General features: G+C 42.8%; 1 protein-coding gene across 2 annotated transcripts in view; it reads left to right on the forward strand.

Annotated features, from left to right (window-relative positions):
* The window catches only part of map2k5 (mitogen-activated protein kinase kinase 5), a 242,248-nt gene that overhangs the window by 46,561 nt on the left and 167,966 nt on the right, over positions 1-27,721 (forward strand). For both annotated transcript variants that reach the window (XM_084337552.1, XM_084337553.1), the window contains exons 4-7: positions 6,177-6,246; positions 7,330-7,370; positions 19,158-19,225; positions 19,334-19,382. In XM_084337552.1, the coding sequence (XP_084193678.1) occupies positions 6,177-6,246; positions 7,330-7,370; positions 19,158-19,225; positions 19,334-19,382 (228 nt within the window). The remainder of the gene's footprint in view (positions 1-6,176; positions 6,247-7,329; positions 7,371-19,157; positions 19,226-19,333; positions 19,383-27,721) is intronic.

Consider the following 27,721-nt stretch of genomic DNA (forward strand, 5'->3'; position numbering starts at 1 on the left):
GTTATTAGCCCCCTAACTTTTGATTGCAAAGTCTGACATTGACCCCCTTTTCAGGAGTTGACCTAGAGCCCACCAAGGTCATGCATATCAAGTTTGGTCAATGTCAGACCTTGCAATACACTGTAAGGCACTGTAAGGCTCCGGCCCCTACTCACTTCCAGTGATGAAGCTAAGCTATGCTAACGGAGCGTCTATTCCCAAAGCTAAAATGCACGCACAGAGACAAAAAAGGTATGTATCTTCTTGTCTAACTCCAGGGAAGATGTTAAATAAGCTAATTTCCCAAAATGTTGGAGTTTTCCTTTAAGCACTATACCAAAAATAAATAACAAATATATACTGATTGATTGAACATTTTAATTAACAGATTGCAGAATGGGTACAATACAGTACGGCTCAATACACACAATTGTTAAGGGGATGCAGACCAGATAAAGAGTTTCGTCTTGTTTACATCAGGGTCCCCCATTTTCAATTCATGACATTTATGACGAAAGTCTTTCTCTGGTCTGCATCCCCTTAACAATTGTATGTATTGAGCTGTACTGTACTGTAGCCATTCTGCAATCTGTTAATAAACTTTTCAATCAATCAATCAATCAATGACATACACAACATACAGATATACGAATCTAATCGAATCATCTAAACTAATCTAATCATGACATTTAAGACATGCATGACATACAGAGATATATATATCTCTGAGCACCTGAAGCCTGTGCTATTAAACCAGGAAGTGCAGCACTGTTGATAAGGCTGTCGGCACTGCAGTAGAGCCACTCAGTGCCCTGCGCTGCAAAGAGTGAACACAAAACGCTCATGGACCCGCGGTCTCATGTTGACTGAGTCGCTTGTGTTGTTCGTTGGATTCGTTTTGGATTATTTGGGCTCAAAACGTACACTACACGGACCGCGGTCTCATGCTGACTGATCAGTGATCGCGTGTCTTGTCGCGCTGTGTGTCAGACTCTGGATGCTTTAGACACCCGCCCACCTCCACCTCTGATTGGCTTACCATGACATTTTATTCAACCTCAGCCAATCGTCAGCATGTATGCTTGGCTCGCGCACTGCCCACTAAACAAGGAAGAACATATTATTGCCTCTCGGCGCAGAGATCTGTCTGATGAAATAAACAGGTTCATTCATAGTAACGCGCCGCATTTTTTTGCAGTAACGCTAACGGCGTTATTAAGATTGGAAGAGTAATCCGTTAGATTACTCGTTACTGAAAAAACTAATGCCGTTAGTAACGCCATTACTTATAGCGCCGTTATTCCCATCACTGTATGACATCAATCCTACTTTGATCCTACAATGATTTCACATCGATCGCAATGATCATATGTCACATACTCCAAAACGTATGCCGTTGCTGACGATCAGACCATCACAAAACGACCCCCCCCCGCCTTTGATGCCTTCATGATGAAACATAATACCTATTATATACCTTTGATTTGGAAATAGTATTGTGTCCAGCCGAGCAACGCGAATGACTTTAGCAAAATGCACATAGCGCTCCATAACTCAGCTTCCAGGAATTAGCCCGGATCACTCTGAAACTATACAATATTCACCACGGGATAACACGCAAACGTATACATGAAAACATTTACTCTTTTTTACATGTTGGACGAGAGATAGTGACTGTCAAATGAGCCATAGTATTGTCTCCATAGCTATAATGATATAGCTCTGCAAACATTGTGACACACCGTGAAAATGACCATCTTTTAAAGCGTGGTGCAGAGACAGCAGGGATGGGGATACACACTGGTGCTGAATGAGTTAAAGTTATTTGGGTACTACTGATACAAAATGCCAACAGTGTTAGTGACTTGTCTGTGAATGGAAGAGAGTTGATTATTTTAACCTGTGAGTGTGGAGCGCAACAAACACTTTCATAATTCATCTGTCCATGAACATGTCAACAAAAATGATTTGACCAAATATAAAGGAAAACAACATGTTCTACATGGGGTTAGATTCTAGCTGAGAAATGTGCAGTCCTTTCCTATTGACCATCATTTTCACACGCTGGCCATTTTGCTTTTATGTCATGCTCAGGTCGGGTTCTTTTCCAGCCTGTTCCTATAAGAGCAAGATGGCCACCTTGTAAATATGGCCAATGGATGTGAAACCTGAGAAGAATGTTTAATTATTTTAGTTTGGACGTCTTTCTTGCAATGACCAGCACCTCCTACTCTGGATGTGTGACAATGCTCTCTAATTGAAAAAATATTGTTTGACATTTGATGTCAAGCAGTTTATTAATAGAAAATAATTTACCAAATACCAACCTTACATGACATTTAGTCACTTATTGCTAATTAATTAACCACCTTCAGAGTTGGGTACTGTATTTCTAACAGACCTATGTTTTAATAGAGGGTACACTGACTATTCACAGGTGAGCTGACAAACTGCATTTGAAATACAAATTAGATGTGTCTGCGGAAAAATAAAATACACAAACATGCGAACACACACACACACACACACACACACACGCAAACGCACACACACACACAGAGACTTAAGTACCTACACTTCAGAATACACTGCTTCGTCCACAGATTTCGAATGCCAAATATACAATGCATCTTTTGGCAAATAACTCAAGGAGCCCCATAATGGTTTTTCTCCTCCTCCTGGGACAGCCACGTGTACTAAAAGCTGCTGATTGCTGGGAAAATACCAGGCTAACTGAAACGTAATTTACACAAGCAGCCTTCTTGAGATGTCTTATGCAAGGGTTATGCATTTCAGCAATCATTTGCATTCAAATTCAAATGGGTATTTGGTTTGCTGCAGTTGGCATTTGGCCTCCACTGAGACCTCAGCGGGTTTTTGCCTAGATGTCATTAATTCCAGGTGAGTGGACAGCCATTATGTGAAATTAATAGGAATTAAGGGAAGCCAGCATGTTGGGTGAAAAGCGGGGCAATTCATTAGGCTCTCTAGTGGTAGCTAACTGTGTGTGTGTGTGTGTGTGTGTGTGTGTGTGTGTGTGTGTGTGTGTGTGTGTGTGTGTGTGTGTGTGTGTGTGTGTGTGTGTGTGTGTGTGTGTGTGTGTGTGTGTGTGTGTGTGTGTGTGTGTGTGTGTGCTGTGGCTGTGGCTGTGGCTGTGGCTGTGGCTGTGGCTGTGGCTGTGCTTTGTGTGTGTGTTTGTGCAAGTGCGTGCAGAGTTGAGTTAGAGGAAAGGTTGAGGATTAGACTTGATCATGTGTCACTAGTAGGATTTTATTAAATATAATTACTTAATTTATGACTAGCAGAAGATGAATGCTACTAGCCCTAGAACAAAATAAACGCCTCAAAGTTGATACTTAATTAAACTAGTCTGCGGAAGACTTTTATTGTGAAAGCACATTGATTGCGATTATGATCCTGTGAGACCCTCCAGTCTTCCAGGCATCTCTAATCATTGCTTGACACCTTGAAAGACAACCACCCCTGTTGAAAGTTAAAGACTGACCCATGTCAGGTGCTAAAAAATCACGTAACCTCATTCCTTCCTCATTCTGCTCCCCCCGGAGGTAGCAGGCCTAATTGCACCGCTCTTACTCCCATTCCCCCTTGCCTGCTAATGATGATGAGCCCTGGCCCTCTCTCCCCTCCTCTTCCCGCCCCTACCCTCCTCTCCCCTCTCCCCTCTCCCACTTGTCCCTCAAGGCTGAGCGATGGTATTTGGGATCGGACACTGTTTAGTTATTGGCCAACAAAGGGGAATGTCTTCTAATACACCCACTACATATTAGGTGGTAATTGCAGCCTTAATCAATAAGCAAGCCGAGTGGAAAATTAAAGGTGTGTGTGTGTGTTTTGAAGCGTGGACTTCATCACACACACACACACGCACACACACACACACACACACACACACACACGCACGTATTTTGGGCCCATTGTTGGTATGTGGCCTAGTGACAAGGCTGGAGGGTGAATGCGTAGGTCTAGGAGTGAGGCGGGACCTGACAGTGATAAATAGGCCTTTTAATAACAGCTGTGCCACTTGGGCTATTCTGATCCATTTCCTTCTGAGGCGGGCCTGTCACCTTCCCTCACCACGAGAAAGCACATCTACATTTACATATATCTGAGTTCATACGTGTTCAGAACGACAAGACAAACTCTATTTTCTAGCAGCATGGGCAGTACGAAAGAGATGAACCCTTTCACTACCACACTACAGAAGGTTAACCCTTAACCGTCTGTAGTGTGATAGTAAAGGGTTAACTGTCTGTAGTGTGATAGTAAAGGGTTAACCTTCTGTAGTGTGGTAGTGAAAGGGTTAACCCTTTGTCGTGTGGCAGTGCCAGGGTTAACCTTCTGTATTGTCACAGTGAAAGGGTTAACCATTTGGTAGTGTGGCAGTGAAAGGGTTAATATCACAATAATGATATGTTTTACTTAAATTTTTAAGATATGTGCTAAAAAATGGGAAACAATCTATTTGATGCTCACTGTGTTGAACTGCATGGTGGGCCTAATGTCATACCAAACCAACATTCTTTTGTTAGGCTAATTATTTCCTTGTCATTATTTTATACTGCAGAATGTGCTCATGATATCGCAAATGTGTATTCTTCGGAGCCAAACCAAGCTGTATAGTACACTGTATGTATATGTATAATATATAGTTGGAGCTCTGTAGTATGAATACATTTGAACACATAAAGCATTGAACATCGAATCGTGACTTGAAATGTGTATCAAATGTGTTTATCGTTACATCCCTGGAAACTCACATAACACACATACACGCTCTCCCTCCCACGCCTTGCTAATGTCCATCTGTGTCTGTGGTAGATGTGTCTGTGTCTTGCTAACGTCCATCTGTGGCTAGAAATGGCCCTGATTGTCAGTGACAAGGCCTCTTATGTTAATTTACAAAGGTCTCCAGTCTACAAAGGGGAGGGCGCACGCACACACACACACACACACACACACACACACACACACTTTAACAGATGGTTTGGTTAACACTGAAACATCAATTTTTACGTTCCTTTGGCAGGCATCTCAAAGGCTGTGTGTGTGTGTGTGTGTGTGTGTGTGTGTGTGTGTGTGTGTGTGTGTGTGTGTGTGTGTGTGTGTGTGTGTGTGTGTGTGTGTGTGTGTGTGTGTGTGTGTGTGTGTGTGTGTGTGTGTGTGTGTGTGTGTGTGTGTGTGTGTGTGTGTGTGTGTGTGTGTGTGTGTGTGTGTGTGTGTGTGTGTGTGTGTGTTTGTTTGCGGAGTGCATAATGGTCCTCTGAATGCTTTGCACAGTTGGGCTTTATGTACTTATTCATCCACTGTGACAATTTCTGGCATTTCTGACATATTCTTAGTTGTCCAAACTAGGTTAGGTTAGGTTAAACTATGCTAGGTTTTTTTTATGTGTTCGCTGATTACAGTTCACAGATGTACTCCTGAAACGTGTGTGTGTGTCAGACCTATAGGGCTGAGTGTTTGGTGAGCTGTTGAGCTGGAGGAGAAAGGGTTAATGCTACAGTCTTCCTAAACAAGCTCACACGCCACTGGTTTTCACCTGCAACACATTTCAGCAGACAATGCACAAATCTTTTAGTGTATTTATTCTAATATTTAAAGCTGCACCAGGTAATTTTGAGAAGAAAGAATTACCTCTACAATAACTAGTTACACAAACTTGAATATTGTTTATGATCTCGACACAAATCCCCCAAAAATCACCCTTTGAAACAAAGTGAACCAACATTGCGCTTAGAGGAGGCTTCATTGTATGGTAACGGTGGTGGGAGGGCAGGAGCACCCACAGCCAAACAGATCATTTCTAGTTTCAAACAGTGCTCCAGGCAGGGATCCAGTTTTTCTTATGTAACACCTACTGTATTCATGAAGTTATACCATACGTAAGTGCAGCTTTAAATACATGGGTACCTTTTGATATTCTGTTTTAACAGGCCAACAGGCCTTGGTTGCTGCACAATGTGCAAAGTGCACTGTGATCTTTTCTTCTATATGTTTACATTCCATTCCATTGGATTTTTTTAATTTTCTTCATTCAATCAGTAACCTTCAGTTTGTAGTTGTGGAAAAGCTCACAAATGTTAAAATCACGTGAGATATTCAATATGGATTCCTCTCCAAACCGCTTTCAACTGTTGAATGTGTCCCGTCCTGCTTTCTTTCCTCCTCTCCTTTAGTACTACAACACGGTGAATGAACAAAGGATGAATGGCCAGTTGCCAGAGCCTCTCCAGATATTTCCACGAGGTAGTGTGTGTGTGTGTGTGTGTGTGGGGGGGGGGGGGGGGGGGTGTGGGTGTGTGTGTGTGTGTGTGTGTGTGTGTGTGTGTGTGTGTGTGTGTGTGTGTGTGTGTGTGTGTGTGTGTGTGTGTGTGTGTGTGTGTGTGTGTGTGTGTGTGTGTGTGTGTGTGTGTGTGTGTGTGTGTGTGTGTGTGTGTGTGTGTGTGTGTGTGTGTGTGTGTGTGTGTGTGTGTGTGTGTGTGTGTGTGTGCCCTTGCGGAGTGCATTTCATTTATGTTCCTCTGAATGCTTTGCACAGTTGGGCTTTATGTACTTATTCATCCAACATGACAATTTCTGACATTTCTGACATATTCTTAGTTGTCCAAACTAGGTTAGGTTAGGTTAAACTATGCTAGGTTTTTTGTATGTGTTCACTGATTTACAGTTCACAGATGTACTCCTGAAACATACTGGGCTTGGGTAGAGAATAGGGGAGTGGGGGGAACAGTGGGAAAACAACTGAAACACGCTATTAAATTATTGTTTTGTGTTTCATGTATTTCCAAGGGCATTGAAATTGCAAACTAAATTTGGGTTCTGGCCTTAAATGTAACCCAGATGGGAGATAGTGTCTCCCGCTCTGACATACTTCCTCCTGCAGCCCATCTTTAATGTGGTGCTATGAGTACATTCTCACTCCATGTCCTCAAGTTCATTTACAGCGCAGTTGAGTTTGTTTGCGTTGATGCAAAACTACACAGCAAAATTCCCCCAGGAGCAAAGTGACCAATTTTGTGCATCCGTGTGTTTACGCATTTGTCTTGCTTTCTCTTTTCTTTTTTTCTTATTCTGTCTAGTGCTCTCTATCATTCTACCCCTCCCTCCCCCCATCATCCCCCCTCCCCATCTCTGTCTCCAGAGCCCCACATCTCAATCTCTCTCCCCTCCACTGCTCATTTCAGAGTCACCCTCATCTCATTTCATTTAATTTCATTCTTTATTTCTTTATTTCTCTCTCTTTTTTTCCCTTAAAGAACTGACTCCTTTTCAGCACATTTGTAAATGACCCAGTGAAGTGTTCTACAATCTAGTCAATTACTGTTTCAGCCGGCAAGACTCCAGGGATCCGGAACATACATGGCTTGAAGGTACCCATCTCAGTAATTGTTTCAGCTGCCTTACACACACACACACACGCACACACGCACACGCACAGGGTGAGAAAGAGGGAGAAGGGGGAGAGAGAGAGCGCTAAAGTTGAGGCGAATGGATTGGTAACGCTGTTGTTCCACTTATTGAAATGTCAATTGAAGTCAAGGCTTCCCTTTTTTCCCCAGTCGTTCTCTCGCTCTCTTTGTCTATATTTATGTATGTAGATGGGTGGCAGGGGTTATAGCCTACAGCCAGTCTCTCCTTCTCCCTCTCCCTCTCCCCTCTCTTTCTCTCTCTCTCTCCCTCCATCTCTCTCCCCCCTCCTTCTCTTTCTCACTCTGTCCTCCTCCTCTTTTCCTCTTGCTGTCTTTCCCCCTTCTCTCTTTCCCCCTTCTCTCTCTCTCTCTCTCTCTCTCTCTCTCTCTCTCTCTCTCTCTCTCTCTCTCTCTCTCTCTCTCTCTCTCTCTCTCTTTCTTGCATGTGCTCGTTTATTCAATCACCCCCCCCCCTCTTTCCAATCCCCTACAGCATCATGATCCTCTCATTCCACTCATCTGATTGGAGGAGAATCAAAGTTGGTTAACACCAAACTAAGTCGAGCATCGCAGACAGTGTCATTACCGAACCATGAAATCGTCATTATGAGCACCCCATTCAGAAACGTCTGTCCCTAGACCCTCCCTCTTCATGTTCAGGCATATGTTACTATTGAAACCTATCGCTAATTACAATGGGTTAAGTGCCTTGACACCTCTCTGTCTCTCCAGATGATCCATAATACATTCTTCTCCACTGCATTCATAAGATCTCCCACAGAGTAGCCAAGCAGCTTTATTTAAACGTGTCCTCCGATGGGGTTTCGGCTACTATACTATACTACTATACCACCCGGACGCGGCTGATCATTCTAAGGTCAACTGCTTGTTTTCCAGAAGATGACATTTTGGAAAGACTTGGAAAGACTGTTTTTAATATAAAAAGTCTTTGTCTGGGGGGAGCTCTGCGATCCATTTAAATGAGGTCTTTGTGGCACTAATTAAAGAGAGGATCCCCATGCCTTCCGTGGACCCAGCACTCTGACCTGTTGATCTCAATTAAACAAGATATTTTTAGAATCCCCCATTTCCCCTCTATTGTTAAATATCTGGGTTGCGTCTGAGTAAACATCAAGCACAGATCAATGGATGTAAAGGAGAAGGTCCTCTGTGATGCACACATTTCATATCTTTTGTTATACTTATGTTTTACTTGATCTATTGAGCTGTTTTGTATTCATCGCTGTGCCACCCTTAACACATTCGGCGCCAAGACCCTGCAATGCTTTTATACCGATCGGGCTGATAATCGCTTTTAGTGTTCAATACGAATGCCGTTACTAACAATCAAATAATCAGAAACGACCCCCCCCCCCCCCCCCCTTTCATGCATTCATGATGAAACATAATACCTATGATATAGATTTGATTTCGGAATAATAGCGTGTACAGGCTTGAAACGGCAACATCTATAGTGGAATTGACGTATAGGGCTATAACTCAGCTTTTCATGAATTACCCTAGACCGCTCTAAAACCATACTTATATTCACCACGGTATAACACGGGAATGTATGGATGGAAAAATGAATTATTTTTCACATATTGAACGATAGATAGGTGATGTCAAATGGGCCATAGTATTGTATCCATAGCTATAATATAGAACAGGGGTGGCCAACCAGTCAGAGACTAAGAGCCACAAAAATGACTGTGGTACCACAAAGAGCCGCACCATATACCAGAGTTTCTCAACCTTTTTTTCAGTCACGGCACCCTTCATGTGTTTATAGGTCTCACCCTCTGGCCTCTGAAGTTGCTAATGTCTTTTTTATTTGGGCCTCACTCACAGGGTTAAAATTACCATGTGAGACCCACGGTTGCAAAATTACAAAATCACTTTTAGCCATTTAAAAAAAATAAGTCTGTAAATGTTTATTTAAAAAATGTTAAGCACATGTAATAGTCAATTGGTCCTGTTGTTCAGCCTCACAATGCTATTGGATAGTAAATGTGTTTATATGTCCCACCCTCTGGCCTCTGAAGTTGCTAATGTCTTTTTAATTTGGGCCTCACAGGGTTAACCTCTTAAGCCCGAGATATACAGTAAAAGTGTATATTTTCAGCATTACGTTTGTTTACCAATGATTTTAACTGTTATTAGTGAAATATAAGATTATAGAAATCTCAGGGCATTGAGTCGGAAACTGCCGCATATTGACAGGAGGAAGTGGAGCAGCCAAAAGTGAGTGTAGTCTTTTAAAGGAAGAGACTCAGGGCTTTTGAATTTCAAAAAACTACCTTACCCAGCTCACGCCAGCCCCTGTTAAATTTTTTTTGGGATTATCTCCCACAAACCTGAATGTTATTGCCATAAAACAGAACGCAGTTAGTTTATCTACCTTTCTGTGAATGTCTAGCAAAAAACGGTGTTGCAATATGATGAAAAATGGTGGAGAAATTTACATTATAAAAAAGATGGCAGAATTCAGTACTATATCTACAAAACCTTCTGTTTAATCATCTTCCCTTTATTCATTTGCTTAGATTTTTCAGGGCTGGTAAATTTTTGCATGGTGTTATTCAAAGTCAAAGATAAAAAAAAATTTAATTTAAATATAATTGATATTCTTCTTTGGTTCATTACAATTTACTCAAGCCCAGCCTAGTAACAGACACAATATTTCTGACACTGAGAATACATTCCCTGAGATCCATAGATGTCCCTAGATTCAGATACCAAGAACATGCAAATGGACCATTTAAAAAAAAATCTGTAAATGTTTATTCTACGTCTTAATGGAATGAGTAAAAAAATATATTAATTTTATTTTAATTTTTTTGGATGGAAGAGCCACACATTGGCGGGCAAAGAGCCACATGCGGCTCGGCCACCCCTGATATAGAATATAGTTATAGCTCTACAAACAAGGTGACACAGTCCTATCGTTTAAAGCACGCCCTAGCTACAGCGGGCCCTGACTAATAGCTGGCGCCGAATTAGTTAAAGGAGAACTATCTTATAAATTGCCTTTTCCTGTGGTTAACATTGTTTTCTAGCAATGTGGGGTTGTACCAACACTGACTAGATATGAAATTCTCATTCAGTCCCACTCTTCCACTTCAGTTGATACAAGATCCTCCCCCAGTGAACTAAGCCATTCAGAATTGCCTCGCTTGTCTACGTAGAGATGCTGATTTACATATCTTGATTTGCATATCTAAGCTCCTTCTGTGGTTGTAGCCAGTAGCCACCGCCCACAATCAACAATTCGCTCAACAACGGGAGCAGTGGGAATAATGCGGAAGCGGTTTCCCTGTCACTGACACTTCCTCTAAAGAGAGGGAGAGAGAGGCTCTCATACGGAGAGGCTCTCTGAGGCTCTCTGTGGCTCTCTGTCTCTCCCCCTGCATTTACACACAATTGCGAGTCGAGCCGCTCACACACGTGCACACGCTCGCTCACGGAGCGATCTCTCCTCTCTCTCTATCTGTCTCCCTCTCTCTATCGCTCCCCCGGCATTTACACACAATCGCGAGTCGAGCCGCTCGCGCACGCACACGTGCGCTCTGTCACTGTCACTCAAAGTGCATTGCAGCCAAAAACTGCTTGGAATCTTGAACGCAGAAAATGCTGCTCGAAAGTACTTGATTAGAAATACAAAACAATGATTAAAAAAAAAGAAGAAAAAAAAAACTTGTGTTCCATAGACTCACATGAATTGTGTAAAATTCCCCAAATAGTGAAAGAAATAGTAAGATAGTTCCCTTTTAACACATCCAGTGCCATTCACCAGAGGTCACTGTGGGCCGTGTGTGCCAGCGCTTTAATGAATGGGGATACATGCCGCTGTTTGCAGTGCTAAAACTATATTAAATATTATAGCTATGGGTCTAATAATATAGTCAATTGTCATTGAGTTTCTTCCGGTCAAGATGCAAAAAACAGATAATTATTTCATCTATACATTCCCGTTTTTATACCGTGGTGGTGAATATGAGTATAGTTTTAGAGTAATTCTGTGTAATCCCAGGAAACGCCGGTAAGCAGCCTTTACTGCATTTCACTATAAATCTTGCCATTCCTCGCTTGGATCAACAATCAATCTGAAATCAACGCTATATTATCGGTATTATGTTTCATCATGCATGCATGAAAGGGTGGGGGGGGGGGGTTATGCTTTGATCGTCACCAACGGCATACGTTGTGGAGTAACGTTACAGGACACACACGGATCAAAATGAAGGCATGCTCGGATCAACGCAAAATTGATAACATATAGCCCTTACCTTCACTAGGAGGTACTGCAAAAAGAATATTCCAATTATCTGATCGCCATTCCAAGTATTGATCTCGATCGTGTTGCCATGATAATCCACCAAAATACATGAATCCACGGTGCTTGGTTCTCCCCAGTCCATGTGTTATAAACGTTACTACTGCCCGGGTAGGAAAACCAGGACTGGACTTGTTAGATCAACATACAGGCTGAGCCAGAGGGAATCCAAGGATGTGCAATAGCAGCCGCAAGGCATTAGGCGGCGGTATTGGACGTTTGCTATCTCAGACCCATTCAGGACAGCCTGCCCAGATGAATTATCAATGGAAATAGCGAATAAAAAAAATAACGACCCACTGAACCGTTGGCCACAGAAACGAGAATTCTCGTGAACGGCAACCAAAGAGTTAAGTTTGGTGGGATTTTGGGGGCGACAGTGGCTCCGGAGGTAGAGCAGTCGTCTGGCAATCCGGAGGTTCCCGGTTAGATTCCCGCTCCTCCCGGGTAGCATGTCGATGTGTCCTTGAGCAAGACACTTAACCCCTAATTGCTCCCGATGAGCAGGTTGGCACCTTGCATGGTTGCCTCCGCCGTCGGTGTGTGAAGTTGTGAGTGAATGGGTAAATGTGAGGAACAAATTGTAAAGCGATTTGGATAAAAGCGCTATATAAAAAAGCAGCCATTTACCATTTCAAGGTCCTCGTCGCACCTCTCTCTCTGCGTCTCTCTTCCCCCCCTTTCTCTCTTTCTCTCTCTCTCTCTCTCTCTCTCTCTCTCTCTCTCTCTCTCTCTCTCTCTCTCTCTCTCTCTCTCTCTCTTATTAGTCTCTCTCCCTCTAGATTTAGCCATACCTTTCTCCAACCCCATTTTTTGGTCTTCCTCTTCTTCTCTGCTCCTCTCAGCCCTTCCCCTCCTCGTCCTCTACATCACCACGTCTGCCTCAGCCATTCTCCTCTTCGTCCGTCCCTGCCTCCTCCTCTGCCTCAGCCATTCTCCTCTTCGTCCGTCCCTGCCTTCTCCTCTACCTCACCATGTCTGCCTCAGCCATTCTCCTCTTCGTCCATCCATCCCTCCTCCTCTACCTCACCATGTCTGCCTCAGCCATTCTTCTCTCTGTCCGTCCCTGCCTCCACAAAAGCCAATTAACCTCCAGGCTGTACTGAGAGGTTGTGTTGTGTTGGTGTTCATTAGGAGGGCGAGACCATTATGTCTGTCTGTCTGTCGGGCCTTGACCACTAAGTGTATTAAGGTTCACAGGGCCTGTTTCACGGTCAAATATGTGGCCCTACCCTTATCCTAACAGCCCCTGTGTAGATTTTTCAGAAGAATGTACTGAAAAATACCTCACTGATGCACACATTTGCTCTCTCTTAGTTAAAGGTCCCATGTTTTGCTATTCCTTTCACTATATGGGCAATGTTACACAATTCCTGTGAGTCTATGGAACACATCTGTAAGTTTTTTCCCCCAAAAATTCATTGTTTTGTATTTCTAATCAAGTACTCTAAAGCAGCATTTTTCCAACTTCAAGATTTCAAGCTGTTTTGGGCTGGGCTCCGCCCATAAGCGCTTTGAGTGACAGTCACCCACAGTCTGCACTGGCAGACAGAGAGAGACATAGAGAGATTGAGGGGATACTAATTAATTTCGCCGCAGGGGGGCATAATCCCACGGGACAATGCATTGATAACTTATTTCAAATGACAATAATAATATTGAATATTATTGCACGGATCGGAAAACGGGGCAGTGCGCCGCAATGATATTTTGCAGCAGGTTGACAGTGATATGCGAGTGCTCCCGACTGCGTGTGTGTGTTTCCCCGCACGCGCAGTTGGGATTGTGTGTGTGGGGTGCTCCGTGTCCCTCTCTATCTCTATCTCTCTCTCCCTCTCTCTCGCTCGCTCGTTCTCTGCTCTCTCTGTCCGGCACCTGCGCCACGTCAACCCGTTTGAGGAAGTGTCCAGTATTTCCACTCGCTCTGTTGTTGAGCGAATGGTGTTGAGTGTGTGCTACAGCCATAGAGGGGGGCGTTAGTTCTACAATCATAGAGGGGGCGTTAGTTATGCAGATGAGTATTCTTGGACGTCACAGGTACGCAAAATTCAGAATAGCTTAGTTCAGTGAGGGAGGATCTAGTGACATATGACCTGGACTGATGAGCCAAAATGAGAATTAGAGACACAGACCCCATTAATACAACCCCACATTGCTAGAAAACAATGCTAAACACTGGAAAGGCCATTTATAAGACACAGGACCTTTAAATGTTTAACTGCTCATGAATTTCACTACTCTCTCTCTCTCTCTCTCTCTCTCTCTCTCTCTCTTTCTCTCTCTCTCTCTCTCTCTCTCTCTCTCTCTCTCTCTCTCTCTCTCTCCTCTCTCTCTCTCTCTCCTCTCTCTCTCTCTCTCTCTCTCTCTCTCTCTCTCCTCTCTCTCTTCGTCATACACACACACATATACACACGGCTAAACCAGTGATTCTCAAACTGGGGTAAGCTAATGGAGAAAGAGAGAGTTGAGACAAATGGACTGGTAATGCTGTTGTTCCGCTTTCTATTATACTCTACCTTACCCACAATTGGTATAGGAAGCTTATTGTTGGATTTCTGGTCCTCAGCCAGTAATCACCTCGTCACCTGTGGCTCCATGAAGTTTCTGCATTGTGTTTATCTCTATCTCATCGTACTAGCTGATACCTGATATCTTCCCCCGTTGATGCATTCGTCTCAAAAGAATTAAAGACACACTGTAAACAGGATACCTTTCCTTGGAACGTTATGTTTATTCCCACAAGATGGAAACCGTTCTGAAAAGTCTTGGAAAAAGTCTTAAAGGGGACATGCGTTGCTATTCCTAGCACTATTTGGGCAACTTTACACAATTCCTGTGAGTCTATTGAAGACATCTGTATGTTTTTTTTCCAAAAAATGCATTGTTTTATATTTCTAATTAAGTACTCAAACCCATCATTTTTCAGCTTCAAGAGAGAGAGAGAGAGAGAGAGAGACCGTTATTGATAAGGCCCCCTCTCTCCTCCTCTCCCTCTCTCTCTCCCTCTCGGGTGTGCCGCGCGGCAGCTTGTGGGGGGGGCCCTCCCTTCCTCCCTCTCTCTTCCTTTTTTTCCTCTCCCTCACTCTCCTGTTCGGAGGTGTGTGCCGCGCGGCAGGTGTCCCCCCCCACCCCCCCCCAAGTGCTCCCGAATGCTCTCTATCTCTCTCTCTCTCTCTCTCTCTCCCTCCAGAGTGCATGCAGAGTATGAGGAAGTGGTTTCCACTCGCTGTGTACAGTCAGTCTAGGTAGATTGTGGGCGGGCATTAGCTACAACCACAGAGCCAATCACATCACTGTCTGCTACCCAGAGCCTGAGTAACGTCACGCAGGCCTTCAAATCAGGATGGCCTAATTTACTGGAGCAGGAAATGATCTGAGCTGAATCAGAGCAATCCGCCAATATGGTATTTAGACACTAAAACACATTGATACTAACTCCTATTACTATAATACAATGCTAGAGACTGAAAAATGACATTTATAATGCATGTCACCTTTAATTCATTATTCTAATGATCTCTCTCTCTCTATCAGCCCGGTGGTTGTCGCGGCCTAGTGTTATCCAAAAGCCTTCCCTGTTAGCCGAAGCTAGCTCGTGGCAACCGGAGGGTGGGGGCTACGCGTCAGCTTCCCTTCCCCCACTCTCTAGCTTCTGAGGTATCTCTGTCTACGCTTCGTTTCTTAGTCTGAGTCAAACCAGAAGAACTCACAGCTAATAACTTCTTTCCCCTAGCAACCGGTGGCCATCCCCATAGCCACGCCCCTTCTCTCGTTACTAAGTGACACGATGCCATGGCAACGGCGCTCTTGTCACCTCTGACACACTTTAACACTGCTATGATTAAAAAGGCTCTCTCTCTGCGATAGGGCTGACCCCTATTAATCTATTAGTCGACTAATCGGTCGAAAGGAGCCGTAGTCGACTGGCCAACCTCTTAGTCGAATATAAAAAAAAATTTAATAAAAAATGTATTAAAGTTTTTTTATCATTCTTTCCAAAAGAAAAGAGGCCTAGAAGCGTGGCTAACGCTAATGGCACGCATACCAGAGGCTAACTGCCTACGAAAACAGGCACAGAGGCACTGAAAGAGGATTTCACCCATCTAATGAACACACTAGACTAGACAAATATCAAGATGTATCCAGGAGGTCGGGGGTCAAGGACTACAGCCCCCTCAGCATCGACGGGGCACCGGTTGAGAGAGTCAACAGCTTCAAGTACCTCGGAGCCCACATATCCGAGGACTTGAAATGGACCATACACATTAACAGTGTGGTGAAGAAGGCACGACAACGCCTCTACTTCCTCAGGCGCCTAAGGAAGTTCCAAGTCAGCCAGAAGATCCTTAAGAACTTCTACTCATGTACAATAGAGAGCATCTTGACCGGCAACATCACCTCCTGGTTTGGGAATAGCACTGCAAAAGACCAAAGCAGACTACAAAGAGTGACACGTTCAGCCGAACGCACAATTGGAGGGGGGCTCCCCACTCTCCAGAACATTTACAACAAGCGTTGCAAGGGGAAGGCTAAGAGAATTACTAAGGACTCGAGCCACCCGAACAACTGCCTCTTTGAACTGCTGCCGTCAGGCAAGCGACACAGGAGTCTCAAGGCGAGCACAGAAAGACTCAGAAGTAGCTTCTATCCCCAGGCCATCAGGCTGCTAAACGAACAATGAATGAACACTACACAACAACAACCACCAAACACACATAGCACACACATCCACACGCACACACTCACTTTAAACAAACACACTGTAGCACCCACTACACACACTTTATAGCACACACCCACTTTAAACAAACACACTGTAGCACCCACTCCCCACACTTTATATTTATGGATGAAGGATTGCACTACAACTCGTACACCTTACTGTAAATTGTACCTAAAATTGTACCTCATCCCATTTCTGCTTTGCACTAGATAGTACTGTACATTAGTACACTGCATAGTATTGTGTATTGTATATTATATGGTAACTCAGAACATTGTACATATGTCTATACCGAACAACTGTGACCTCATTCTTCTTCTAAATTCATGCTATATTATGTTATTATGTTATTTGATACTATCTTGTCTAGCACAGTCTCTGGAGCGTAACAGTAAGAAGCATTTTGTATGAAAGTATTCTGTACTTCTGTATGACAACTATTAAAGAACTTGAACTTGATCAGTGGACCAATTGCATGCTTTTGCAGAGGACAAGAAGCCTTCAGTCGACTCCTTCAGACATTAAGCACCCCCCACAGCCCAAATGGAATGATAAACATTTTTTAAAAATTAAAAAAATTAAAAATAAGTCGACCGATAGTCGACTAACGGCAGATTTTGGCCAATCCTAGTCGACCATCCAAATCCTTAGTCGGGGACGCGTCTCTACATTTCGTAGCTCCATTTCTGCAGACCCCTCTCTGATTGGTTGAACTCCATTTCTGCAGACCCCTCTCTGATTGGTTGAGCGAAGCCCCTCTCTGATTGGTTTAGCTCGTCACGCGGTAAAAGGCGGATGTAATGTTATCATCTCAAGAAGATAAAAAGAAATGTACTACCAGATTAACGTTATTTCGCGTGACTTCGCGGTTTATTCATAACGTTATGCACATTTCACAACACAGCCAGCTGTCAGAAACTGTACATTGTAACGTTATAGGTTTATTCACATAACGTTATTTCACGTGACGCGTTCAACTTGTTTACACTCCCCACTTACTGTAACTGTACCATGACGCACTCCCCACTTAACCCAGTTAATGCCTTAACTAGACTGTTACAATGTAACATTTAGATTAACACAGTTAATGCCTAACTAGACAGTTACAATATAACATTTAGATTAATTAACCCAGTTAATGCCTTAAGAGAGAGAGGCTGGTGGTCAAGTCAAGAGTTTTATTTGTCACAAGTTGTTTATTTGCATACAAGTTTACAATGAAATGCGGGTGGTCTTGCCCGCAACGATGTGCATAATACAATAGTAATAACATAATAGAATCCAATAGAACGACATTGTGCAATAAAACAAGTAAACAGAGTAGGGCATATCGGTATATGTACATAAGTTATTTAGGTCCTGTCAATGGAACGACATTGTGCAATAAAACAAGTAAACAAAGTTTTTTTGTATCACAAACAGTACTGTATTTGTAAATCTGGTATGTCATAAATGTCTAGATGTAGCAGTACTGTCTATCTGTCTACCTGTATGTCATATATGTTATCATGAATTGAAAATGGGGGACCCTGATGTAAACAAGACGATGCATTGAAAATGGGGGACCCTGATGTAAACAAGACGAAACGCATCCAGATTAGATTCACATGGCGGAGTACAGGGAAAACGCTCATCATTGCTGACGCGTCTTGTAAGATTTGCTGCCATATTAATGTATTATACATTCAATATATACTTCAATATATCGAACATAACATTATATTTGCGGCATTACATTTGCGGCATCTTTTTCTTTTCTTGGCGCGAGCACCTCGATAAGCACCTCGATAACCTTACGCCCGCGCACCTCCCTCGCGTACCTTAGAGAGGGGCTTAGCTCAACCAATCAGAGAGGGGGCTGCAGAAATGGAGCTCAACCAATCAGAGAGGGGTCTGCAGAACTAGAGCTACGAAATGTAGAGACGCGTCGGGGACAGCCCTACTCTGCGATGACCTTGGCGCACAGCCCGAGTCCTTATCTGTTCTCCGCTCTGTCTGTCTGTGGCTCCCCAGTCTAACTTGAAAACACACGAATGAAAGCTGCTGTTCCTCTATAGATCCATCAGAGTAGATGCTGTCATCTACAGATATTTACATTGAAAAACAAGTGGATCTCACATTATGAAAATATCATGTTTTAACTTTATGCAAATCTGCTAGCCACTACACGTTGAATAATTTCCATTATTTCTTTAATGCCATGTGTATTTGTGGCCATGGAAAGCAAGGGTTTGTTCTGCAATGTCAAAGTGTTGGCACTGGGCCAGCTACCCACTTGCACATTTGCTTTGTCAACTAGGGGGCCCTGCGAGTGGATTGATTGATTGATTGATTGATTGAAAACTTTATTAACAGATTGCAGAATGGGTACAATACAGTACAGCTCAATACAAATAACTGCTAAGAGGATGAAGACCAGAAAAATACTTTCGTCTTGTTTACATCAGGTCCTCCATTTTCAATTCATCAAGACATTTATGAATAAATATATATACTGTACTGTGTAAGAAAGAAAATATATATCCGAAGGGGAAGAAACTGTACATTAGAGGGGGTTGGGTATGGGATGGGGTTTGTTTCAATTGAAATGGGTGAAACATAACAAGTGTGTGTGTGTGTGTGTGTGTGTGTGTGTGTGTGTGTGTGTGTGTGTGTGTGTGTGTGTGTGTGTGTGTGTGTGTCCCCTCAGGTGAACACCAGACCCAACCCAGCCGATGACTGCGCCCATGCTGCCGCAGACCACATGCCCAACAACAGGTGAGCAGCCTTGGTTATGACTGCCCAGAGTGAGGGTTGGTGGGTGGATGATTACTGTGTCTTTACTCATCAGTCAGACTGACTGTGTTGTTGTCCCCTCTTTTCAAGCCTGAAGAAGTCATCTGCTGAACTCAAGAAGATCTTGACAAATGGACAGGTAAGGTATTAACAGTAGGGCTGATAGGTAATGTATTCACAGTAGGGCTGATAGGTAAGGTATTCACAGTAGGGCTGATAGGTAAGGTATTAATTCACAGTAGGGCTGATGGGTAAGGTATTAATTCACAGTAGGGCTGATAGGTAAGGTAGGGCTGGGCGATATGACGATATTATATAAATATCGGGTACAGTTCATTAACAATACACTTTTTCAACGTATCGTGGATATTGTGATGTTTTGCCCAATAGGATTGTGTTGCGTCAATCTGGTCCACACGTTACTCGTTCATATCTCAGCCTGTGTTGAGATATGCCCATTCCGCGGTCTGTTAATAAAGTTTTCAATCAGACAGATGTATGGAAAGGCTTTTATTATAACATTCGTTGAGGTAAAATCATTATGGCTCATTTAGTCATCCTGTGGTGCACTGGTCTCCTACTAGTCGGTTGCGGGGAGCTAATGTAAGTAGCTTGTGCAAGCGGTGTGACGTAATTGGCAGACTCGACTGTCAATCAAAATTATTCTGTTGTCCGTCAGAATGAATGAATGAAAACTTTATTAACATATTGCAGAATGGGTACAATACAGTACAGGAGGATGAAGACCAGAAAAAGACTTTCGGCTTTTTTACATAAGGGTCCTCCATTTTCAATTCATCAAAACATTTAGAGACATACAAATATACAGTAGTTTCATAAAAATGCTAAAATGCTATTGATTGATTGATTGATTTAAAACTTTATTAACATATTGCAGAATGGGTACAGTACAGCTCAATACATACAATTGTTAAGGGGATGCAGACCAGAGAAAGACTTTTGTCTTGTTTACATCAGGGTCCCACATTTTCAATTCATCATATTTCATATCTAAATCATATAATATCTCATTGCTAAATATATGCAATATATTATAATCTAATAATCCAATAATCTAAATCTAATATATAATATAAAAATGCTAAATGCATGGGTATTTTATTTTGTCTTTAATGTTAGCTTGCAAACTCAAATACTGTCTTGGTAAGCCTCATAATGAATCGTTTGGGGTAAAAAAGAAAAACATTGTGATGTGTATCGTGTATCGCCGAAAGGTCAGAAAATATCGTGATATCATATTTAGGCCATATCGCCCAGCCCTAAGGTAAGGTATTAATTCACAGTAGGGCTGATAGGTAAGGTATTAATTCACAGTAGGGCTGATAGGTAAGGTATTAACAGTAGGGCTTATATGTAAGGTATTAATTCACAGTAGGGCTGATGGGTAAGGTATTCATTCACAGTAGGGCTGATAGGTAAGGTATTCACAGTAGGGCTTATATGTAAGGTATTAATTCACAGTAGGGCTGATGGGTAAGGTATTCATTCACAGTAGGGCTGATAGGTAAGGTATTCACAGTAGGACTTATAGGTAATGTATTAACGGTAGGGTTGATAGGTAATGTATCCACAGTAGGGCTGATAGGTAAGGTATTAACAGTAGGGCTGATAGGTAAGGTATTAACAGTAGGGCTGATAGGTAATGTATTCACAGTAGGGCTGATAGGTAATGTATTAACAGTAGGGCTGATAGGTAAGGTATTAACAGTAGGGCTGATAGGTAATATATTAACAGTAGGGCTGATAGGTAATGTATTCACAGACACACACACACACACACACACACACACACACACACACCAGGGTTTCCGTTAGAAAAAATTGTTGCCGGTCTCCGTGACCTGCAAGATTTCAACTACCGGACAAATGAGATTAATTCCGGTCATAGTTTATTGAGCTTTAAAACAATTGAGATAGGCAGGCTATATAAAGAATGTCATCCTCAAGGCATGTAGATTTATAATATTATTACTTAAAACTAGGCTACTTTTGCGTATACAGTCATTAATATATTCCAAATAAAATAAGTCCCTCGATACTCCGTCTCCGTGCTGCTGCTGACTTGAAATAAAATAGACCGCGTATGTGGCAGTCGGTCCGACACTAAACAGCAGTCTGTTATAATCACATTTTTATGAGCTAACGAATTCCGTTATATTGGACATTTGTATTAATTATATCAAGCGAAGAACTGAGAAAGCAGAGAGCCGGCAACATTATCGTGGTTTGCGTGACTACTCTCTCCACCTCAATGTCACGCGGTCGAAAAGGGCGCTTGTCTATTGGACAGTGGAAATGTGTGTGTGGCTGCGATCCTGTGTGTGCGCGCGCGCGTGTGTGTGTGTCTGTGTGTGTACTGCGGAGCCCAGATCAGCGGAGCCGAGTTTTGACATGGCATTGATCCATTGTTCTATTGAAGCACATTACCACCATCCTCATCCTCTCGCTAAACAACTTGTAGACCACGGTGTTTTTATGAGTGCCCACAAGTAGCCGTTTTAATAATATAATAAGCCGCGCGCCTCGGTAATAATAATAAGCCGCGTTTTTTCTTCCTTCTTCCCAAGATGCACAGACATAGATAGATAGATAGATAGATAGAGAGATAGATAGATAGATAGAGAGATTAGATGCAGTGTGCTTGTTTTGCAGTGAGTGCTGCGAGCAGTGGTAATAATAATCACTTCCTATATTTGGTTCGCGTTTGGTCCGATGAAGCGAACCGAGACCTACGTTTTTAAAGCTCTCGCTGACAACGTCGTTGTCATTATTAGAAGCAACGAGGAAACAAATGTAATGATCGTTTCGTTCATCGCATAGGCTATTTAATTTTAGCCTATTTTAATACAATTCAAATAATCAAATTGTGCTTAGACTCAGGGAATTATTTTCACCGGACATTAAGACCGGAGAAATTAAATATGTCGGACTTCAAGAGATTTTGCCGGACAAATACCGGTAATTACCGGCTAACGGAAACGCTGACACACACACACACACACACACACACCTGGATCTAGCAGTCCCCGGGAGCTTTTTACAGACACACCCACTCTCCTTCAGTATCTTATGGCGACTTGTCCTTTCTTCCTCTCCTCACCTCAAAGTACGTGTCCTCAAGTTGGCCAGATTACTTTAGCCAGTTCATAGTAGGCTTGGGCGGTATGACTTTTTTCATACCGTTATACCATGATTGCCTAATACCGCGGTGCACGGTATATGACGGTATGACTTTCATTCATGGGCGGGGGGGGGGGGGGGGGGGGCAACCCAACCCAACCCAACCCAACCGAACCCGAGTTACCAAGTAAACAAATCATCGTCAGCTCTCAGAATGGTAGTCCCGCACCGGTAGAAGCCTGCACCGTTTTAGCGTTAGCATCTAGCCATGGCAGACTATTTGATTCCTTAAGGGCTAGAAATTGCCTGGGTTTTGGTATGCTCCCGAAATGCTCCCGTTGTTTGGCTACTTCTATGTGCAGTGAAAACTACTCGAATGCTTTATAACCTAGTCCAGTGTTTCTCAAAGTGGGGGGCGCGCCCCCCAGGGGGGGGCGCAGAGGCATGACAGGGGGGGCCTTGAGATTTATAAAAAAAAAAAAAAAAAAAATCCAGAAAATTATCACTAAAGTGCTATCTGTTGCAGCTGCACTGTTCTCCATGAAAATACCATTTCTCAAAATCTGAAAATCATTATTTAATAAAACACAGAAAAGGATCACCAAGTTACTCTGGATAAAAAAACCTTTACAGACAACATTGAGACAAAGCTTCCTGACACATCTCCATCCAAACTCTTGGAAGAACTCTTTGAAATCTCATCTGATACCACCTGGAGAGCTAGTTTCAGAGTGTGGTGCTGAGTACCAAGTATCTCATGATGCAGCAGTTAAGGTGTTGATACCATTCAGCACCACATACAGTATCTGTGTGAAGCTGGCTTTTCATCCATGACAGCTCTGAAAACAAAATATAGGGCCAATTTGAAAGGTCACGATATTGGTGTTATTTCAATAAATTTAAACATGGCCCATTTCATGACTATTTTGAGGGGGGGGGGGGGCCCAAAATATTTTGGTCCGCCAAAGGGGGGCCTGACAGAAAAAGTTTGAGAAGCACTGACCTAGTCATTGATTTAGTTCAGGGTAATCTAAGATTAGCCGCAGAGCTAATGCTAGTTAACGTGAGCTAACGCGTTATTCAAGCTCAGTAGCTCACAGAGAGAGATAAACAGCTGACAGCGGATAGTACAGGATGGTACAAATACAATAAAAAGGCGGTGGGGGCTGTTGTGTAAACCTTGTACTCTTTAGTTCACATATAATAAGAGACGGATTATTTGCTTGCTCCACCAGTGCACCACTCGACAACAACACACACCAACTCTCGTCACAACGCTTTACGGTATTTTCACAGCACTGTCGCAACATTACCGTAAAACGTGAACACCGTTGTGACCCACTCGCTCCACTAGAGCGGTCTCGCCCTCTGCTGGCGCATGTGTGCACTACACTCAGTGTGTGCACTACACTCAAAACTCTGTTTCACTGTTATAGAAACTGAAGCGCATCTGTGAATCAATACCGTCGGTATCTCTAAATACCCCGGTATACCTTAATACCGTCATACTGCCTAAGCCTAGTTCATAGTATGTTGAGTGCAGTTATAGGCAAACGATATCTATCGATATTGTCAACTCAAAACCAAAAGTAGATTATATTAAAGGGGAACTATCTTATAAATGGCCTTTTTGAGTGTTTAGCATTGTTTCCTAGCTATGTGAACTTATATTAATATGATCTATGTCTCAAAATTCTCATATTGGCGCATTCTTCCAATTCTCCTCTCACAATATTCACCCTCACTGAACTGAGTCATTTGAAAATGTGCGCGATATGTGATGTCAGAAAGACACCGCTGCATGTTAATGTTGAGATACAAGAACAGCTGCACACAGTGGTTGGAGCCCAGGCTCAAAACGGCTCGAGATCTTGAGGTAGAAAAATGCTGTTTTTGAGGACTTGATTAGAAATACAAAACAATGAATAAAAAAAATATATATATATTACAGAGGTGTTCCATAGACTCACAGGAATTGTGTAAAAGTGCCCAAATAGTGAAAGAAATAGTAAAATAGTTCCCCTTTAAAAGAAAATTTAATAAACTGATTCTACTAATTAATTAATAAAGACTAACGAGCAGGGCGGTCAAGTGGCGTAGCGGAGATTCCGTTCGTCACCAACGCCGGAGACGCTGGATTCGCCTGTTCGAATCCAGCTCCCGGCGTGTCACCAGCTTGGCTGGCCGTTCACACTAATACAATTGGCAGTATTAGAGGGTGGGAAAGCTGGCGGGGTGGGTCCGGGTCGTTGTAAACAGCGACTCCTACAGTTCGGTCGGGGCGCCTGCTCAGCGCGGATAGGATCTAAGGGGGGTAGTGTGATCCTTCCACACGTTACACCCTCTCAGTGAGAGTTCGAGCTGCCAGGTGAAAAGAAGCGGTTGATTGGCTGGACGTGTGTCGGAGGAAGCACGTGATAGCCTCCACTCTCCTAGACCGACTGTGGGGGGTAAGTGTGCAGCGACCAGGAAGGGGATTGGGAATTGGCATAACGACTAAACATTGGGATGGGAGAAAATCGGAGGAAAAGGAGGGGGAAAAAGATTAAAAAAAAAAAAGACTAACGAGCATGCAAATCCAGGCAAGTGATACATGGACAGCCTTCAACTACTGATAAAGAAAAACATGAATTTAAGTGGCAATTTTAATCTGACATCACAGATGTGAATCCATTGGTGTAAAGCAGTTTTCTAGCTTATCAGTTAACCGGTTAATGGAGGTCGGTAACTGGTTAGAAAGAATAGCCGAAATGTGCATCCCTAATCCACAGCCATAGACAGACAGACAACACACACACACACACATACATAGATGAACACTCACACAGATGAACAAACACACAGGGAGAGCAGAGAGCGTGTCAGGGAGACAATTACGCCAAACAGATCTCTGGTGTCACCTGTAACACGCTAGACTAATAGAGCTGTTGCCATGCACCCCCCCCCCCCCCCCCCCCCCCCAACCATGTTAGCCAATCAATTGTGAATTGGAGGGGGAAGTGTGTACATGGGTGTGTACGTGGGTATTTAACCCCTAGTGTAGCTTGTCTCTCACTCTCTATGGTAGACACACACACACACGTACACACACACGTACACACGTACACACACACACACACACACACACACACACACAGGCGATGCTGGCTACACATAATTGTTTAGTTGTACAGATTTTGACATGTAGATTATTATTGTCCCTCCTGAATTCTAAATGGTAAGTGTGTCCACAGCAGAAGTATTAGACTAGGTCCCCAAAACAAATGGAAGTGAATGAAGAGCCTGGGAGCAATGGTGGTCTTGCTCGAAAAAGAGATCTTTGATCTCAAGTGACTACCTGGTAAAATAAAGGTAAAATAAAAAATAATAGAGGTAAGACAAGTTCAACTAAAGTGAAATATCCCTTTTTAAGAGTGTTTTTAAAGGATTTTATAGTGACCCTGTCTAAAAACCTCCACAGTACGGAGGCTCAATAGTCTTAACTTTTTGATGGTTGATGGTTTGTGTGCAGACTTTCAGCTATAATTTGGGGGCATTTACATCCAAAACAGGTGAACAATGTAGGAATTACAACAATTTCTATGTGTAACTATTTTTATATACTGTATATGTGACCAGGCACATACTTTAGGTCTTGTTGAGCGATCTTAAATTTGATATATAATATTCTATAAGTAATTGGACAATTGGCTGCTCAGCTGTTCCATGGCCAGGTGTGTTTTATTCCCTCATTATTTAATTTACAAAGAGCAGATACCAAGGTCTAGAGTTAATTCTAGAGTGTGGTATTTTCATTTGGAATCTGTTGCTGTCAACTCTCAATATGATCAGTGAAGCAAGCCATCATTAGGCTGAAAAACCTAAACAAACCCATCAGAGAGATAGCAAAAACATTAGGTGTGGCCAAACCAACTGTTTTGTACATTATTAAAAAGAGAGAACGCACTGGTGAGCTCAGCAACACCAAAAGACACAGAAGACCACGGAAAACAACTGTGGTGGATGACAGAAGAATTCTTTCCCTGGAGGAAAAAAAACGTTTGGCCAGATCAAGAACACTCTCCAGGAGGTAGGCATATCTGTGTCAAAGTCAACAATCAATACTTCACTATATGTATTAAAAAAAAAAAAAAAAAAAAAAAAGATCCTATGGACAAATATGAACATTTACCAGAATGATGGGAAGAGAAGAATATGGAGAAGGAAAGGAACTGCTCATGATTCAAAGCATACCACCTCATCAGTGAAGCATGGTGGTGGTAGTGTTATGGTGTGGCCTTGTATTTATTGATGATTGTGACTGCTGACAACAGCAGTGTTTCAGGCAATATTATCTGCTCATATTCAGCCAAATGATTCAGAACTCATTGGATGGCGCTTCACAGTTGCAGATGGACAATGGCCCGAAGCATACTGTGAAAGCAACCAAAGAGTTTTTAAGGCAAAGAAGTGGAATGCTATGCAATGGCTAAGTCAATCACCTGACCTGAATCCAATTGAGTATGCATTACACTTGCTGAAGACAAAACTGAAGGGAAAATGCCTCAAAAACAAGCAGGAACTGCAAATAATTTGCAACCAAGTATTACAAGTGACAATTTAATTCATGATTGTTAGTTTGTCCAATTACTTTTGGTCCCTTAAAAAAAAAGGGGGGGGTGGCACATAAACGGTTGTAATTCCTACACTGTTCACCTGATTTGGAGATGCCCTATAATTAAAGCTGAACGTCTGCACTTAAAGCACATCTTGATTGTTTCATTCCAAGTCCATTGAGGTGGTGTACAGAGCCAAAATTTTGTCAATGTCCAAATATTTATGGGCCTGACTGTACTTGACAGTAGGTTCTTAAAGCATAGAGTGTGGGGTAGTAGGGCTAGTAGCGTCTGTCTGATTGAGGGACTTCAGACATGGTGACGGGAGGAAACTTTTCCCCTAGCTCTGCCCCCCCTTCATATCAGCTGGGACCACGTTATATTAGCCCCTTCTGACACCTTTTATCAAAGTGGAATGGAACAGCGACAGCAAACAAATCGTCATTAAACTCTCCATCACAACCCCTCCCCCTCTCACAAGCCCAATGTCCTTTTATAAATTGGACAGCAAATGTTGTATTGATCTCCTCTCCTCCTCTTCTCTCTCCCTCCGTTGCTGAACTTGGAATGACCTGGAACGCCCGTCTTGTTTATGGCCTCCAGTAACATTTAGCATTCTCTCTCTCTCTCTCTCTCTCTCTCTCTCACTCTCTCTCTCTCTCTCTCTCATCCCTCTTTCTCTCATCTCTCTCTCTCTCTCTCTCTCTCTCTCTCTCTCTCTCTCTCTCTCTCTCTCTCTCTC

Source organism: Notolepis coatsorum, assembly GCF_963971535.1.
Source record: "Notolepis coatsorum genome assembly, chromosome: 20".
NCBI classification, from domain to species: domain Eukaryota; kingdom Metazoa; phylum Chordata; class Actinopteri; order Aulopiformes; family Paralepididae; genus Notolepis; species Notolepis coatsorum.